The 17,825-nt window shown below is 70.7% G+C and overlaps 3 protein-coding genes across 3 annotated transcripts; 1 reads left to right on the forward strand and 2 right to left on the reverse strand.

The window, feature by feature from the left end:
• The first annotated feature begins 136 nt into the window (after positions 1–136).
• Positions 137–6,070, forward strand: TUBG1 (tubulin gamma 1). Its single transcript, XM_088519870.1, has 11 exons — positions 137–200; positions 479–591; positions 1,010–1,177; positions 1,427–1,495; positions 2,234–2,313; positions 2,918–3,044; positions 3,466–3,552; positions 3,759–3,908; positions 4,971–5,123; positions 5,392–5,553; positions 5,865–6,070. The coding sequence occupies exons 1-11, from the start codon at positions 152–154 to the stop codon at positions 6,060–6,062; spliced, it is 1,356 nt and encodes a 451-aa protein (XP_088375996.1). The 5' UTR covers positions 137–151; the 3' UTR covers positions 6,063–6,070.
• A 1,239-nt stretch (positions 6,071–7,309) lies between these two features.
• Positions 7,310–13,773, reverse strand: PLEKHH3 (pleckstrin homology, MyTH4 and FERM domain containing H3). The gene is made up of 13 exons (XM_088519917.1): positions 13,583–13,773; positions 11,321–11,376; positions 10,828–10,910; positions 10,565–10,759; positions 10,339–10,496; positions 10,142–10,265; positions 9,772–10,069; positions 9,492–9,699; positions 9,248–9,384; positions 9,037–9,157; positions 7,799–8,263; positions 7,545–7,730; positions 7,310–7,432 (listed from the first exon to the last, which is right to left on the reverse strand). The coding sequence occupies exons 1-13, from the start codon at positions 13,739–13,741 to the stop codon at positions 7,310–7,312; spliced, it is 2,313 nt and encodes a 770-aa protein (XP_088376043.1). The 5' UTR covers positions 13,742–13,773.
• Positions 13,774–15,770: 1,997 nt separating this feature from the next.
• On the reverse strand, positions 15,771–17,492 carry CCR10 (C-C motif chemokine receptor 10). Its single transcript, XM_088519918.1, has 2 exons — positions 17,481–17,492; positions 15,771–16,853 (listed from the first exon to the last, which is right to left on the reverse strand). The coding sequence occupies exons 1-2, from the start codon at positions 17,490–17,492 to the stop codon at positions 15,771–15,773; spliced, it is 1,095 nt and encodes a 364-aa protein (XP_088376044.1).
• Between the last annotated feature and the right edge of the window lie 333 nt (positions 17,493–17,825).

Raw genomic sequence — 17,825 nt, forward strand, 5'->3', positions numbered from 1 at the left:
CGCCGCGGGGGGCGCGCGCGCGCGAGCGGCGCTCCCCCCGGAAGTGCGCTGCGCGCATGCTCAGTGCCGCGCGGCGCCGGGCGGGAGGCAGCGGCGGGCGGCGAGCGGAGCGGAGCGGCGGGAGCGCGGGGCGGCGCGGGACGCGGCCGCGATGCCGCGGGAGATCATCACGCTGCAGCTGGGCCAGTGCGGCAACCAGAGTGAGCGCGGGGCGGCGGCGGAGGGGCGGGGCCCGGCGGCGGGGCGGGGCTCGCTTGGGAGGCGGGGCTCACGCGGCGGGCGTGCCGCGGGGGCGGGGCCTGATTGGGGGCGGGGCCTGATTGGGGGCGGGGCCTGATTGGGGGCGGGGCCAAGCTGGGACCCCCGCGGGGGCTGCCCCGGTCCCCTCCTGGGGACTCGGTCCGGTCCCGGCTCCGGTCCCGGCTCCGGTCCCGATGGTGCTGCTGACCATGGCCGCCCGTCCCGGCGCTGCCCGCAGTCGGCTTCGAGTTCTGGAAGCAGCTCTGCGCCGAGCACGGCATCAGCCCCGAGGGCATCGTGGAGGAGTTCGCCACCGAGGGCACGGACCGCAAGGACGTCTTCTTCTACCAGGTACCGGGGCCGGCCCCGCGCGCGCCTCTGCCCCGGGCACGGCCGCTCCGCGGCGCCCGGCCCCGCCGGCTCCTCCACGCCAACGCTGCCGCGTCCTTCCCGGCTCCCGCGCTCTCTCCGTCCTCACTGGGGATTTGCGCGCTCAGCAGACGTGGCCGTGCTCTCCTGCTGGCTCTCAGGCTTCTCCCGGGCTCCGCTTTCTGCGAACGGCCACGTTGCGGCGCTGGCGGTGGCGGGAGCGCAGCGCTGAGACGCCGCCGTCGTCACCGCGTTATGTAACCGCGGGCCGACATCCACAGAGCCTCACGGGCTGCCGGTGCCGTGCCGCGCGCGGCCAGGGGGTGGCACACGCGGTCCCGGGTCCGCTTGCCGCGCACGGGGTTGCGCAGCATCAGCATGTCCCTGTTGCTCGTTAAAGGCGGATGACGAGCACTACATCCCGCGAGCCGTGCTCCTGGACCTGGAGCCCCGCGTCATCCACTCCATCCTCAACTCCCCCTACGCCAACCTCTACAACCCCGAAAACATCTACCTGTCCGAGCACGGCGGCGGAGCCGGCAACAACTGGGCCAGTGGCTTCTCGCAGGTAAGTGGCTCTGCTGCTCCTGTGCACAGTGCGCGTGGTGACACGAGGACCTGTCATCCCGTCCCATCCTCAGCACGTGCTGCCTGGAGAACACTGTGTTACTCAGACAGGACTTACGACTGACACTTTATGGCACCCCGTAATGATGGGTCATGTTGCCAGTCTCATGTGGCTTCACAACGGGTTCGAGGGGCTTTTTATCATTCTGCACAGGAAAGAAACAAGTCCTACTTTGGTTTTGTCTCCCAGGGAGAAAAAATCCACGAAGATATTTTTGACATAATAGACAGAGAAGCTGATGGGAGTGACAGTTTGGAAGTAAGTAAATCGGCGGGGCTTTTGGTTCCAGTCACCCTAACCAGTGGTGGTTCCAGGGCCAGCGTGGTTAAAGGAGCACCCAGGGTACCTACAGGAGCTTGGGGACATCAAGGAGAAGGGGACTGGCTCATCGGCTGCTTTGCCTTGTGCATTTGGCAGTACCTTGGCCACCATCTGCATAAACCTATTTCCTGTGCACAGACAGACAGGGCTCCCTGGTGTTTGTGTCAGCCTGTCACATGGCAACAGGGGAAAGGAAAACGTGGTTGAAAAATAGGTTGGCAGAAGATCTAAGAGCCTGCGGCGGGTGGGAGCTGCCCTGAAGTCAGGTGGAGGAGGTTGGCCTCAGCGCCTCGAGGAGGAGGGGAATAGCGTGGCGGGCCCAGCACATTTACCTTCGCTTTATTGGCCTGACTGAATCCCGAAAATGACGTCCGAGCTATTCTGAAGCCTGTTTAGAGTGGGAGGAATCCAGGAGGCTCCTGAGCAGCAGTTGCTCTTGGCGAGTTCGGGGAAGTGGGTTCCTCCCACGCTGGCAGAAGTGGCAAGATTAGCGAGTGGCTGTGGCGCGGAGGAGACCGGATCAGCTCCGCGTGCCGGCCGAGGGCTCCCTCTCTGTGCTCTCGGGAGCTCTCCTCGGATGGGGAGGTGTCACCCCGGCTGCCGGTGGCAGCCAGATTTGTCTCTGTCATGGGGCTGAGCTGGACCTTGAGCTGCCTTCGCTCTGCTTCTTTCCAGGGATTTGTGCTCTGCCACTCCATTGCTGGCGGAACGGGCTCCGGGCTGGGCTCCTACCTCCTGGAGCGGCTGAATGACAGGTGAGGAGGCAGCCTGGGCCGGCCCTCGCGGCACAGTCTGGCCCTGGCCGGGCAGGCTGCCAAAGCCAGGGCTCGAGCGCGCTGACTCAGAGCCTGGGCTGCTGCCCCCACCCAAACACTGTCTTGTGCAATCCCTGGCGAGCTGCCCGCCAGGGGCTGGCTCCCATGTGCCTGGGGACTTCAGAGGCTCTCAAACTGCACTCACAGTGTCTAAATTCTGCCTTCCCTGGGCTGCTCTTATCAGGCAGCTGCCTCCTGACACCCTGACTGCGCTGGGAGAGCGGGAGGCTCTAGCTGCAGGCCCTGGGGTGCTGTCCCTGCCTGCTGCAGCTTGCAGCCTCTTGGAAAGGCTTGTAAGAGGCTGCTTAATCAGCCCATGGATGGCTCAGTCTTGCCCATAGCTCTGTCTGGCAGCCCGCTGCTGTGCTGCTGGGGTAGGCAGTGCTGGGACAAATCCCTTCCTCCCTGGGAGCTGAGTCTGGCACGCAGCAGTGCCCGTGACTCACCGCTGTCCTGAGCCCCAGAGACTGGAAAGGGAGCTTGTGGGAGGAGAGAGCCCTGCGCTGGTGCTGTTAACCCCGACGTGGCCGGTCTTTCTCACCAGGTATCCCAAGAAGCTGGTGGAGACCTACTCGGTTTTCCCAAACCAGGACGAGATGAGCGACGTCGTGGTGCAGCCGTACAACTCCCTGCTGACGCTCAAGCGGCTCACGCAGAACGCGGACTGCGTGGTGAGAGCCCCTTCCCGCGCGGCGGCCGTGTCCCCCGCGGCGTCATTAGCTGCACGCGGCTTCCGTCAGGTGCCGGCCGACGCGCTCGGCCGTCCCTCCCGGCGTATCCGTGCGCTTGGCAGGGAAGAGCAGCGGTGCCGGGGGGTAAAGGTCGCCGCGAGGCGCTGGCCCCGGGCTGTGCCCTCCCGGGGCGCGCGGCCAAGCGGCAGGGGAGGGTTCCCATTGACAGTGTCGGTTACGCGCCGCCGATGAGTCAGCTTGTGGTTTCCAGTGTCTGCCACCTGCCTGCGAGGGCTGCGGCGCCGCTCCGCGCCTGTCCCGGGCCGGGCTGCGGGAGCTGGTGGCCTCCGACACGCGGCTGGGGCTGCGTTTCCTCCGGGTGCCTCTCGAGACTCCTCACGGAGCTGGTTTTTCTTTTCAGGTGGTTCTAGACAACACGGCCTTGAATCGGATCGCGACAGACAGGCTGCACATTCAAAACCCGTCCTTCTCCCAGATTAACCAATTGGTGAGGAAGGTTTTTCCCTTTGGAGAAGCTGGGGTGTAACTTCCACGGTCTCCCCATTCAAACGGCTCCATGGGCTGGACCTCATGGTGGGCAGCCTGGAGCCGTAAGCACAGGAGGTCCCTGGGCTTTCGTCAAGGGGGACCTGGGCCTGACCCGCTCCGTGGCTGGGCGGCGACGTGACCTCAAAGCCCTCTCCTCTCCCCCAGGTTTCCACCATCATGTCAGCCAGCACCACCACGCTCAGGTACCCCGGCTACATGAACAACGACCTCATCGGGCTGATCGCCTCGCTCATCCCCACCCCGCGCCTGCACTTCCTCATGACGGGCTACACCCCGCTCACCACGGACCAGTCGGTAAGGCCGCCCACGGGCCCTCGGGCTCCACACTCACCCTTGGGACATCCCGTCCAGCCCCGCTGCCCTGGCGGGAGCAGGAATGGCGTGCTGGGAGGCCCGGAGCCACGTGCAGCCTGTCCATGTCACAGCACACGTGTGCTGCGGATGAGGCCTGAGCAGCAGACACGCTTGTGCTGCGCTCCCTGCTGCGTGTGGCAGGATGTTTGGGACAGGTAGGGCAGGCAATGCACAACTGGGCAAAAGCCACCCTCAAAAGCCACCACCACAAACCCCCTGCAGCACCCTGGCACTCCGGTGGCTCAGTGGGCCACCAAGCCAGGCCCCTGGCACTGTTAATCCCTGTCACAGCAGCACTAAACGAGGGCTCCCGATGGCAGCACCGTTCCAGGGATCGACCCGCTGTCTGGGAGAGCTGCCCTTGGGCTGAATCAATGGCTGTCGCTCACGCTCAGCCTGTCCCCGCTCGATGTCCTGCCCCAGCCCAGCCCCCAGCTGCGGGGGTGGCAGTTTCGGCTTCCGAGCCGCTCACCTGCGTTGGCCGCGTCTCGGTTCTGCTGGGAGCTAACAGCTGCTGTTCTCCTCTTGCGTGCGCTTCCTCAGGATGTTACTCAGAGAAGCAAATCTGAAAAACTGCTGGCTCTAAAAAGGGTATCGAGCGTGTGATGTGTCCTCCGAGCGAGGAGTGCGGGGCGGCTCAGCCGGCGGAGCCCGACACGGGGCTGCCGCGCGTCCCGACGCGCTGCCCATGGGGCTGAGCCCCACGCCTGTCCTGGCAGCAGGACAAGGGGGAATTTGGGCAGCAACAGCACAAAGCTCTTCCCTGTCACTGCTGTCCACGGAGCTTGACCAAAGCCCCCGTGTCCTGGCGGGGTGGGCGGTTGTGCTACCGCTCCGGTTCTGCCTGGCTCTGCCTGCTGTGTGGCTCGAGATGTCCCTCCCTGCATGCGTGTGGCTCCAGCCCAGGCTTCCAGCCGGGCTCTGCTCCCGTGTGTGTGTGTGTGTGCAGGGCAGGGGGAGCCGCGCGGTGCCTTCGCTCTGACCCCGGGCTGGCGTTCGCAGGTGGCCAGCGTGAGGAAAACCACCGTCCTGGACGTCATGCGGAGGCTGCTGCAGCCCAAGAACGTGATGGTGTCCACGGGGCGCGACAGGCAGACCAACCACTGCTACATCGCCATCCTCAACATCATCCAGGGCGAGGTGGATCCCACGCAGGTGAGCGCGGCGGGGCTCGGGCCTCACGGGCAGGAGCACCGGGCGCAGGGATCCTGGAGAGAGACGGAGCTGCCCGAGAGCCGACTCCAGGTTTCCAGTGTGGCCCTGGCCTTGCAGGGAGGCTGGTAGCCCTTTGCCACGAGGAACCCACCTGCCCTTTGCTGAAATCCACCTCTCTGACCCCATATGTGCTCTGAGGAGCAGCTTCTGAGTCCGCTGGGCTGCTCTGCCCCTTACCCTGATACCCCTTTCCGCTCTCACCCACTAGGTCCACAAGAGTCTGCAGCGAATCCGTGAGAGGAAACTGGCAAACTTCATTCCCTGGGGCCCTGCCAGCATCCAGGTGGCTTTGTCCCGCAAGTCCCCCTACCTGCCCTCGGCGCACCGTGTCAGCGGCCTCATGATGGCAAACCACACCAACATTTCCTCGGTGAGTGTCTGCCCTCGAAACCACAGGCAGCTGCGAATGCTGCAACCTTCTCTTGGCCTCTCACGCAGCTGCGCATGAGGGGAGGGCTGGAGCGCATCAGGACACAGGGCTGGCCTGGGGTCCAGCAAGTCTGGCTGTACTCCCTGCTCCGGAATACGATCCCTGCTCCGGAATAGTGTCCCAGGCTGCAGAGGAGCTGCTCGCCGGCCTTCATCCCGGGGGCAGCCGAGCGCGGTTGCAGGCCGCGTGGCCCTGCGTGCGCGGGCTCCCCGGGGAGCTCTGTGCTCTGACAGTACCGCGTTGCTCCGCAGCTCTTCGAGCGGACGTGCCGGCAGTACGACAAGCTGCGCAAGCGGGAGGCCTTCCTGGAGCAGTTCCGCAAGGAGGACATCTTCAAGGACAACTTCGACGAGCTGGACAACTCCCGGGAGATCGTGCAGCAGCTCATCGACGAGTACCACGCGGCCACGCGGCCCGACTACATCTCGTGGGGCACGCAGGAGCAGTGAGCGCGCTGCCGCGCGGCCCCGGCACCCGCGGCCCTTCCTGCCGCCTCCGCACGCACCACGTTCCTCCTCCGCAGACGGGCTCCCGGGGGCAGCCCCGCGGGCTCCGCGGGCCCTGGCCCAGGACACGGGACTGGGGCAGCTGCTCATTGCGCTGGTGGGATCCTCTTCCCGCGGGAAGAGGAGAGCAAAACCTGGGGCCTGCAGCAGGCCCGGGCCAAAGAGTTGGGCCTGAAGCCCCCCGTGGCTAAAGGCTCTGTGTGGCTGAGCTAGTCCCTGCCCTGGGCGGGAGCCTCGTTCCTCTCTTACCAGGTGGAGTGTGGGGCACAGGCTCTATCTATATTTTTGTAGGTTATTTTGCTTTAATAAAGGCTCTTCCTGCACTGACCTGCTCTACGTGGCTCCTGGAGGCAGGGGGTGGCTGAGGACAGCACGGGCCGAGCAGGGGGCTCGCGGGGAGCGCGGAGCCCCTGCCTGTCCCGAGGCTGCAGCAGGGACCGCTCCGGGCCCGGCCGAGCGGAGCGGGGCCGGCTGCTCCCGGTGACGCGCGTGGAGCCCGTCCTGCCGCCGGCCCCAGGGCGACGCTGGCCCTGCAGGCGCCGGGCGCCCGAGCCAGAAATACTGGAAGGACCTGCCGGAGCCGCCACCACCCCGCGTGCCCCGCGACGCCGGGGGCTGCCTCTGCCCTCCGCGCCGCACGGAGGAGGACACGGGGGACCGAGGAGGACACGGGGGACCGGCAGGGACGGCCGGGTCTGGGTCTGTCCCCAGAAGGGGCTGGGGCCGGCGCCGGCCCAAGGTGGGAGGCAGCCCTTTCCGCTGACCCCGCGGCCAAGAGCGCCAGGATAAAAATACCCGCCCGCCCCGGGAGCGCGGCCTCCCTGGCACCGGGACGCGCAGGGATGGAGGCGCAGCCTTCGCTGTGTGCGTTTATTTAAAAAAACAGCCCCCACCTCCTACCCACCCCCCACAAAAAAAAAAAGGACCGAACGGACAAACTTTACAGGGGCAACGCGGGAGCCCCGCGGCCCGGAGCCGCCCGCAGCCTCCCCGCGGGGATGGGTGCGTGGCGGGGACGGGGCGGCCGCGGCGCTGCCGGGCGCGAAGGCACCGGGACAGGCCGGGGCGGCCGGGCCGGGCCGGGGAGCCCCCGTGGCACGAGGGGCCCCGCGGCCGCCGGCGAAAGCGCTGGTGCCTTGAAATAAATTAAGGAAGCGGCGGCGGCGGCCGCCCCCTGCGCCGGCCTGGCGCTAGCTGAGGAAGGGGCCGGGGGGCGGCCGCGGCGGCCAGGGCTCCGTGGCGGGCGGCAGCTCCGCGGCGCGCGCGCTCGGGGCGGCCAGGTAGGTGCCGAGGAGCTGCGCGATCTCCTCGCCCTGCGGCACAGGGGTGCGCGTGGGTGCCTGGACCTCCCCGCGGCGCCTCCGTCCTCCCGTCCCGGCCGCCTCCGTCTCCCGCCCCAGCCGTGGCCGCCCGCCCCGCGCTCACCTGCGGCGTCTGGAAGAGCAGGTCGCGGTCGCCCACGCGCAGGCAGAAGGTGCCGCGGTCGCGGGCGCCGAAGGAGGAGATGCGGCCGTGGTGGAAGGTGTCGAGCGGCTCGGGCTCGCCGGGCCGGTAGAGCGCCACGGCCTTGGCGCCCACGCCGAGCCAGAGGCGCTGCGCGGCCGCCGGGCCCTGCGGGGAAGAGCGTCAGCACCGCGCGCCGGCCCGGCCCGCCGCGCCGCGGCCCCGGCCCCGCTCACCGCGCGCAGCTCCACCTCGAAGAGCGTGGAGCCGAAGCCGGGCCACTCGCGCACCAGCGCCACGTAGGCGGCCATGGCCTCGGGGCGGCCCATGCCCTGCAGCCGCTTCCACTTGTCCAGGATGGCGGCGGTGACGGCGGCGGCCTCCTCGCGCAGGCGGCCGCGCAGGCGCTGGTCGCGCTCGGCGCGCTGCTTGCCCGGCGCCTGCCGCCACAGCCCCCCGGCCAGCAGCCCCGCGCGCAGGCGGGCGCCGGGCCGGCACGGCGCGGCCGGGACGGTGGCGGCGGCGGGACGGGGCGCGCGCAGGCGGGCGCGCAGCGCGCCGGCCGGGAACAGCTCGTCCAGGCGCGGGAAGGGCGCGTGCGTGGAGAAGTCGCTGTTGAGGCTCTGCAGCCGCAGCGCCGCCAGCGTCTGCAGCGTCTCCTCCGACGTGGGCACCTGGCCCCGCAGCACCATCTCGTGCGCCTGCGATGGGCAGGGGTGAGCGGCCGCCCCCCACGGACACCCCAGGGGGACGGGGGTGCGTGCAGGGACAGGGACATGCACAGGGAGGTGCATGGGGACAGGGAAGTACATGGGGACCATGACATGCATGCGGACAGGGACATGCACAGGGAGGTGCAAGGGGACAGGGACGTGCACGGGGACAAAAACATCAATGTGCATGGGGACAGGAACTCATAGGGATGTGCATGGGGACAGGGACATGTAGGGACATCCATGGGGATGTACACTGGGACAGGGACATGCATGGGGACAGGGACACGCACAGGGATGTGCAAAGGGACAAAAACATCAATGTGCACGGGGACAGGAACACATAGGGACATGCATGGGGACAGGGATACGTAGGGACATGCATGGGGACAGGGACATGCATGGGGATGTACCTTGGGACAGGGACATGCCTAGGGACAGGGACACGCACAGGGATGTGCAAGGGGACAAAAACATCAATGTGCACGGGGACAGGGACATGCAGGGACATGCATGGGGACAGGGACATGCACGGGGATATGCATGGGGACAGTGACATGCATGAGGACAGGGATGTGCACAGGGATGTACATGGGGACAGGGACATGTACAGGGATGCTCATGGGTATAGGGACGTGTACAGCGGGGACAGGGATGTCCGTGGGAACAAAGACAGCAACGTGCATGGGGACAGGTGGATGGTGTTGCATGGGGACAGGGACGCACAGGGACATACACGGGGACGCGGATGCTGCTCCCACCTGCTCAAAGAGCAGAGCGAACTCCAGGCTGTCGCGCGGGACGTTCTCGGTGTCGAGGAAGCCGTAGTGCTTGAAGCAGAGCCGGCACGGCGGGTCCTGCTCCCGCTCCTCCCCAGCCAGGCTGCGAGGGCAGCAGGGGGACGTGTGGGCACCGAGCGGCTCCGGGACCCCCGCGGCTTCGTCCCCCTGCCCTCCCGAGCGGGACATTTACTTTTCAAACCTGGTGAGGACGTCGGCCAGCAGCGTGGCGCTGCCCACGGGCTGCTCCCGCAGCCGCGACTGCTCATAGAGCGCAAAGAGGTTGGGGCTCTGCGACAGCCCCAGCCGCGACACCAGCTCCCGGGCCACCTGCGCGGGCGAGAGGGGCACGAGGCGGTGACCGCGCAGCGCCCTGGCGCGGTGCAGCGCTCCGGCAGCCCGCGCCGGCACCCGTCCCCGCGCTGTCCCGCGCTCACCTCGGCCGCGGTGGTGTGGGAGCTGATGGCCACGCGGCAGGCGGCCGTGCCGGGGCAGTGCACCGTGCAGACCATCTCCTGCCGCCGCGTCAGCACCAGGATCTCCTCGAGCGAGGGCACGCACTGCCGCCCCCGCGTCTTGCCCAGCGCCGCCCGGATGAAGCCGGCGTACTTGGCCATCTCCGAGGACGGGCTCCGGCTCTCCGTCCTGCGGGAGGCTCCGGCGGTCACGGCGGGACCCGCTCGGCTCCGCGCGGGCGCTCGCGGCGCCGGCACTCACCGGTCCAGGTGGGCGCGCAGGAAGCGCAGTACGGGCGCCGAGGGCACGAAGGTGCAGCTCATGCACGTGAGCAGCTGCCAGTAGCGCAGGTCGCCCTGCGCGCCCGGCGCCGGCGGCTCCGTCGTCTGCTTCACCAGCTGGCAATAGACCTCGTCCACCAGCGGCGGCAGGTCCAGGCAGGTCTGCAGGACGCCCTGCATCAGCGGCGCCGGCTCCCGCTCCGCCTCCAGCTGCTGCAGCGAGTTGAAGAGCTTCACGGCCTCGTCGCGCAGCGGCGCGTAGCGGCGGGCGCCGGCGGCTGCGGGGCACCGGGGCTCAGCGCCGGCACCGGGGGGACCGCGCGGCCGCCGCGCGCCCGGGCCCCGCTCACCGCGCTGCTCGGGGCTGCCGTAGGGGAAGGGCAGCAGGGGCGCGTAGAGCGGGCTGCCGGTGTAGCGCAGGATGGGGTTGCGGCGGTAGATCTGCTCCAGCGCCTCGGGGCTGCCGCCCTGCTCCTGCGGGGAGCATCCGTGGCATCGGGCACGGGGCGGGCGCCCGGCCGCGCGCCCGCCGGCCACCCCGGCTCACCTCCACGTCCCGCATGAGCAGCTGGGTGGGCGTCTGCACGGGCGCCTTGCTCTCGATGACGCGCTGCACGGCGCATGCCCAGCGCACCGCCTCGTCCAGCCGCTCCGCGTACAGCCGGTAGCAGTGCTTCCTGCCGAACACCGTCACGCTCCAGTAGCCTGCGGGCGACACAGGGCTCACGCGCCGCCCCCGGCACCCCCGCGCCCCCCGGTCCCCGCCGCCCTACCCGTCTCCTTGTAGCTCTGCTTGTCCGGCCAGAGCACGGCGCAGAGGCTGGTGAGCACCAGCGAGCCCAGCCGCTTGGCGCCCCTCTCGCTGCTGCTGTAGTAGTCGAGCGAGTCGGGCGTCAGCACGAACCAGTATCTCCGCGGGCGCATCCAGGGGGCCCGGGCGCCGCCGCGCACCTCGCGCTGCAGCCAGCCTGCGGATGGGGAGCTCAGCGGCCGCGCGGGGACGGCGCCCGCGGCGCCCCGGCCCCCGCGCGCCCACCTTGCACCAGCGCCTCGGCCTCGTCCTCCGCCGGCCCCGGCTCCACGATGAGGCTCCGCATCTCCTCGGACGCCAGCAGGGACCTGGGAGAGACGCGGGGCTCAGCCGGGCGCCCCCCGCACCCCGTCCCCCCGCGGTGGGAACGCGACCACGACGCCGGGTGCAGATGACCCCGGCTAAAAATAAGCTGTTTGCAGCGGCGGCCCTGCCAAGGAATTCGGAAAATGAACAACCAGGAAGGAATGTTGGCAGCGGGGCGGCGCGGGAGGACGGGTGGCGCAGCGGGTCCGGCCCCCGCAGCCCCCCGACCCCAGCAGTGCAGGGCACCGAGCACGGCCTCACTGCAGCCGAGTCGCCCCATGCCGACGGGACGGGCCCAAGCGCATGGCACAGCCAGGGATGGAGCCCAGGCGTCCGGGCCCCTCTGCTCCCATGGGACAAGGCAGGAGCTGGTGGCAGCGCCCGCAGCCCGGGGCACACGCAGCTCACTCACCGCTCGGAGCCGCTGCTGCTGCGGGTCGGCTGGCGCAGGCTCAGCTCCAGGGACCCCTGCGGAGGAACGGAGACGCCTCAGCCCGCGGCCCCCGCCGCAGCCCCGGAGCGGGCCGTGCTGCCGGAGCGCCGGGCGCCTGTCCTCGGCTCACCCCGGCAGGCTCGGCACCACGCGGCGTTGCACAAGGTCAGTGCTGAGTAATGCGCTGCCGGCACAAAGTCCCATTGTCCCGGCCCGCGGCTTCCTGCCCGCGGCGGTGGGACGTGCCGCAGGGAAGTCCCCGGCCCCGCGGCACAAGCCGGTTCCTCCACGGCGCTGCCGGCCGCAGCCCGGCCGTGAGCCGGGACAAAGCCCAGTGCCCCGGGACGCGACCGGCCGGAGCGCCGCGATGTGCCAAGACGTGGAGACGGCCGCTAAAAATAGCACCGGGGACGGGGGCAGGGAGCCGCTGCAGGTAGGACACGCGGTAGCAGCCCCGATCCGGGCACGGGTGCCCCAGGACACCAACAAATCCAGCGCCCCGCGCGCGGGGCCGGCTCCCGGCCAGCCCTGTCGCCCCGCACCCCTTGGGGCCGGCTCTTGGCTGCGGCCGGCGGGAGGAGGCGGCGGCAGCGGCCGGCTCCTTCCCCAAGATATAAATAAACGGAGAGAGGAGGCGGCCGGGGCCGAGGCCAGGGCAGCTGGTCCCACGCTCCGGGAAGGGCCGGCGGCGCCGCAGGTTTCGAGGAGCCAGCGGCCTCGGGCAGGCAAAGGGCTCCCCAGGGAAGCAGCGTCGCAGCGCCCACGTGGGCCCTGAGCTCGGAGCCAGCGCGGGACGTGGGACACGGGCACGTCCGCCCCGAGGCCGTGCCGTCCCCAGCCTCCTGCATCGAGGCAGCCCGGCTGCAGCGGGATTGTCTCCAGCTTCCCCATCCCCGTGGAGCCAGGCAACCCGGGAGCATTAGGCCATTCTGCAGCACCCACAGCCGGAATGCACAAGGGACACACAGGCTGGACCAGGCTGTGCTCAGTCACCACCAGGACATGTGGCCTCTCCGGCAGGGACGGGCACCCCAGCCCTGAGGCCCTGCGGAGCAGGGATCCCCCCACGCCGCAGCATTATCGCCGTCCCGCACGCAGCCCCACAGGAGGGAAGCGCCGCTTCCGCAGCTCTGCTTCCCCGGAGGAGGAAGCAGCCGGAGCAGGGAGATGCAGGCCGTGCTCCTGCCTGCCGCCCTGTGGGGAAAAGCCCCAGGAGAGCTGCCCGGTGCGGCAGGTCCGGGCACGCAGCCGTGGGAGCCCAGCAGTGCCACGAGGACAGAGCCCCAAGCCAGAGAGAACTGCAGCAGCGGCACAGAGCTGATCTGCTCCAACAGGCCGTGGCATCGTGGCCACCTGCCCCAACGTGGCTTGTGGCACCGACACTTCATCCGCAGCCGAGGGGTGCCCTGGCACCAGGAAACCCCTGGCCCCGCATCTGGAGATGACTGTCAGCAAATGGGAGCAGTGGTGCCTGTCTGGAGGGCCTCTGAGAGGGGTTCCCTGGCACCAAAGGGGGCAGAAATGCCCCCGGGTGCCAGGTCAGCTAGAGTCTCCTCTTGTCTCCACCACCATCCCTACCACGGCCCCACTGACACTGGTCAGGACGGAGCCAGGAGCCTCCAGATCTGCTCCTGTGGACAGCTCGACCAGCCTGGACCCCAAGCCCAAATTGCTGGGGGACAGGAATGGCTGCACTGCACGGCCGTGGCCACGAGCGGCTGCCGGGAGCACAGCGTCGGGGGCCAGGCCCCACGGCAGCCCCACAGCCCTGTACCCCCAGCCCCATAGCTGCGTGTCCCCAGCACCAGCGCTCCGTGCCATCCCGGTCCCCGTCCTGAAGCGCAGCTTTGTCCGGCTGCCCACATGCCGGCGGGTGGCAGGCGGCCAGGGCGCCACCGCGCTCGGCCCGGGCCCTGGCACGGCCGGGGGCAGCGACGCCGTCCCGGCCCCGCCGAGCCCCGGAGCGGCGGGGACGTACCAAGGGCAGCCGGGCCGGCGGGACGTGCCCGGGCAGGGCGCCCACAGCCGGCCAGGAGCCGGAGCCGCTGCTGGCAGCCGCGGCGACACCCAGGCTGGACCGGGTCGAGCAGGGCCAAGCCGCCGCGCTCGATAGAGGGTCCCGCGGGAGGCGGCGGCGCTGCCCCGGTGCGGCGCCGCTGCGCGTTCCCCGCGCGCCACGGCCGGGCTAAGCCGCGGCTCCGATCCCCGCGCTCCGGGCCGGGCCGGGCTGCGCGGACCCACCTGGGCGCCCCGTGCGCGGAGCTCGAAGGCCGCCGCCGCCGCCGCCGCCTCCTCGGCCTCGCCGTCCGCCTCCCGCTCCGCCTCGCCGTAGTCGCGCCGCAGCAGCGTGAAACCCTGGCGGCAACAGAGCAGCCACCAGAGCCCCCCGGGAAACGGCATCGCCCTGGCCCGCACCGGCGCCGCGCAGCCCGCGCCGCGCACCGGCCGCCGCCGCCGCCGCCGGGACCGGCCCCGCCGCCGCCCCGGGCGGGCCGGGCCCGCGCGTCACCGGCCTCCGCCAATCGCCGCGCGCCGCCCGGGGCGGAGCCAGCGCGCCCGGGGCGGCGGAGCCGCGACTCGCGTCACGTGCGGGGGGAGGCGCCGCGCGGCACCGGGAGCGGCACCGGGAGCGGGACCCCGAGCGCTGCGCCCCGCCGCTCTCCGCCGGCCTGGTGGCCGCTCCCCGTGGCACCCCCGGGAAGTGGCGCCGGCACCGGCATCCTGCGCGCCGTTCCGGGACCGGGCAGCGCGCGGAGCCGCCTGGCCTCGGGTGCTGCCGGTCTGAACAAGCGCCTTGTGCGGCAGGTCCGGGCACCGGCACCGTGTGCGCCCGGTCTGGGCACCCTGTGCTCCCGGTCTGGCACCGGCACCTTGTGCGCCCGGTCTTGGAACGAGCACCCCGTGCGCCCGCTCTGGGCACCCTGTGCGCCCAGTGCTGGCGCTGGGGACACGTGGAGCCGGTTGGCAGCGGGCAGCTCGTGCAGCCACGGTGGGCGCCGGTGGCGTGGAGCCCCGTGCAGCCCTGCGGCGGCGGCGGGTGGTGTCCCGGCCGTGCGTGGAGCTGCCCTGCGGCGCCGACTGCGGCTCTTTGTGCGAGAGAGGCCCGGGCGCGGCGGTGGCCCCTCCGCGGGCTCCCCGCGCCACCCGAGGGGTTAAACGCACTCGCCGCCGGCTGCGGCTCCGCTGCAGCTGCTGGGTCAAAACGTCCCTGGGAGCAGCCGGGCCGCGCACGCAGGAAACGCTGCCTTGCCAGGTCCCCTCCCACGCGCGACCGCGCGGCCCGCCGTCCTCCCGGCGGGCATGTGCCCGGCACGGCGGCCACGGGCACGGGCAAGCGGAGCGAGCAAGTGGCGAGGGTGTCGGCTGCCCCGGACACAGCCGTGGGGCCGGTTGTGGGCACGGCCGTGGGGCCAGCTGCGGTGGGTGCGGGCATGGGCAGTGCCAGGGGCGCTGCTGCGGGCACGGCCGTGGGCGATGCCGTGAGCCCCGGCGCAGGCGCCCGGCTCCGCCCGGCTCCGCGGCTGCTCGCGCGCGGCGGCCCCGGGGGACGCGGCGCTGACTCAGCGGTAATTGCGTTTCCTGCCGGGAACTGGGCAAAGGGTCCGGCCGCTTCTCCCGGGAATGACGCGGGGCTGGTCTTGGCTCCTGGGTGCGTGGGCGAGCGGGAAACGGCCCCCAGCCCCCGGGAGGCCGGGAACGGCGAGCAGCAGCCCGGTTCCGCCGCGGGGGCAGGGGAGCCGCTGCAGGCTCCGGTCGAGCCCCGGCCGCCCCGGCTGCTGCCGCCGGGGCGCTCGGCGGGGAGCGGCGCCCAGAGTCCCTGCGCGGGGGCTGTCCCCACACCGCGCCAGGGGCTTTCCCGGGGTCCGGCCCTCGGGAATGGGGCTCCGCTGGGGATGGGAAGGGGACACGGACCCCCGGCCCAGCCACCCCCGTCACCGCCGTCCCACTGCGGGTCCTCGCGGGCAGAGGGACTCGACCGGGCGCTCAGCGGGGGACAACAGCGGGACAGCGGGGGACAACCTTTATGTTGTGCTGCCGCCTGCAGGCAACCCCGGGCCAGCGGTGGCCCTGGCGCGGCTCGTGTGCGGCCCGGCTCAGCGACACCGCCGCTCTCCGGGCGTCGCCAACATCCTTTATTTGCTGGACGGATGGGAACGAAGGCGGCTGCCACGGGGGCTGCACACGCGGGATGGCCCTGGGCCCACTGCCCGAGCACGCATGGAGCACCTGCTGCTTGTCCACGAGTCCGGTGATGCCCAGGGCATCACCGGGCCGCAAGTCTCCTGCCACACGTGCCCGGGGCATGGTGCCATTCAGATGGTCCTGGCTCCCCATGCAGCTGTCGGGGCCAGGACATCTTAATGCAAATTCAAAGCTGTTTGCAGGGGGTGAGCAGGGGGCCGGGCACCCGGCCAGGGGTGCCGCATCCCTAGGCCACGTCCTGGCACGTGGAGAGCGAGCTCCGGCGGCGGGGGCTGCTGCAGCCCGGGCAGCGTGGGTCCAGGGGCCGCACGCAGCCGGCATCGGCCGCCAGCATCCAGAGCTCGCGGCGGAAGCGCTGGCCCAGGAAGGCGTAGAGCAGCGGGTTGAGGCAGCAGCGCAGGCAGGCCAGCCCGCCGGTGACCAGCAACGCCAGGTCCTTGCGGCGGCTCTGGGCGCAGGTGGCCTCCCAGGCGGCCAGCAGCTCGGCCGTGTCCAGCAGCACCACCAGGCTGTGCGGCAGCTGCAGCGCCACGAAGACCAGCACCAGGGCGGGCAGCACCCGCAGCGCCCGGTGGGGCTGGGCGCCGCGGGCCGCCAGCAGCGTGCGGGCCACGGCCGCGTAGCAGCCGGCCATCACCAGGAAGGGCACCGCGAAGCCCAGCACCACCTGCGCCAGGTTGGTGGCCCCACGGGCCGCCCGGGACACGGCCTGCGGGAAGACCACGCGGCAGAGCCAGAGGCCGCGGTGCTGCTCCGCTCGGCCGTACACGAGCTGGGGCAGCGCCAGCAGCGCGGCCAGCAGCCAGGCCAGCCCCGCCACCAGGCAGCCGTAGCGACGGGCCCGTGGGCGCAGGCGGCAGGCGGCCGGCACCCGCACGATGGCCACGTAGCGGTCCACGCTGATGCAGGTGAGGAAGAGGAAGCCGCTGTAGAAGTTGAGGGCGTAGAGGCCCTGCAGCACGCGGCAGGCGGCCGTGCCCGGCGCCCAGCCCTGCAGCGTGACGGTGACGGCGAAGGGCAGCGTCAGCAGCAGCAGCAGGTCGGAGAGAGCCAGGTGCAGCAGGCAGACGTCGGTGATGCTCTGCGCCCGGCGGTAGCGGGTGTGCGTGAGCAGCACCAGCCCGTTCCCTGCAGCGCCCAGCAGTGACAGCAGCAGGTAGATGGCTGGCTGGTAGGTGCGGGCAAAGCCCTGCACGGCCTCCTTCTCGCACAGCTCGGGCAGTGCCCCCGCGTCCCACGAGTAGTCCTCGGACCAGGAGTAGAAGTCGGTGGTGGCGGTGGGCTCCAAGGCTGTGGGGCTGGGGGGGAGCTGCGCAGAGGGAGCCTGAGTTGGGTTGGCTCCATGGTGCTGCACGGCGCTGCACGGTGCTGCACGGCGCTGCACGGCGCTGCATGGTGCTGCCTGCTGCAGCACACCCAAGGCAAGCCCCAAACCCTCCATGGGGAGGCCCCGCACGCCCCCGGCCCAGCGCAGCGCCGTTTCCGCCGAGGTGCAGGCGGTTCACCACGCTCAGTCATTACAAGAGCGGCAACGCCATTCCCAGGCAGGAGGTTCAACCCCATGTCGGCCACCAACCGTCGCCTGCCGCAGCCAGCGGCTCCAGGACCGTCCCCCGGCACCTCCACCACGCGGCCCCGGCTGAGCTCCCGGAGAGCCGGCGCCTTGCAGGGAGATGTGCGCTTGATCAGGGCTTGCCCCGCTCCAAGGGGGATGTGGAGGCTGAGGCTGGGATCAGGCACCGTGGCACTGGGCAGGATCCCCTCCCTGCACTTCCCTGCAGCTCTCCCTGTTGCCGCCCTGCTCCAGAGCCTGGAGCACCCCTGAACTGGGAGCTCCGGCTGCTCCCGCGTTTGCTTCAGCCTTGAAACCCAGCGCCCTGCCAGGCCCCGCTCAGAGCAAAGCAAGGGGGCCGCAGCCGCCCCGCGGGGGCCTCACCTGCTCCTCCATCGCCCGGCACCTCCCTGCCTGCGGTCCGGCCCGGCTGCGCGCGGCGCTCTGCACGCTGTGATCCGACCACGTCCTGATCGATACCGAGAGACACGCTGGGACACAAGCGCGACGCCCCTCCCAGCCCCGTGACACCGATCCGTGCTTGCTGCCCAAATGCCAGGGGCCACAAAGAACGTGGCCCTGCTGAGCTCCATGTCACTGCACCGGGTGCCATGCAGGGCTGATGTGCGGGACAACCTGGTGGCCCCATGGCTGCTCTGGGGATGGCATTTCAGTGGGAAGTGCAGTCCCTCAAGGGCCTAACCGCCCTGTGCAGCCCCTCACCCTGGG

Source organism: Tinamus guttatus, unplaced genomic scaffold (genome assembly GCF_059628265.1).
Source record: "Tinamus guttatus ecotype Peru unplaced genomic scaffold, ASM5962826v1 Tinamus_guttatus_pri_ptg000075l, whole genome shotgun sequence".
Classification (NCBI taxonomy): Eukaryota; Metazoa; Chordata; class Aves; order Tinamiformes; family Tinamidae; genus Tinamus; species Tinamus guttatus.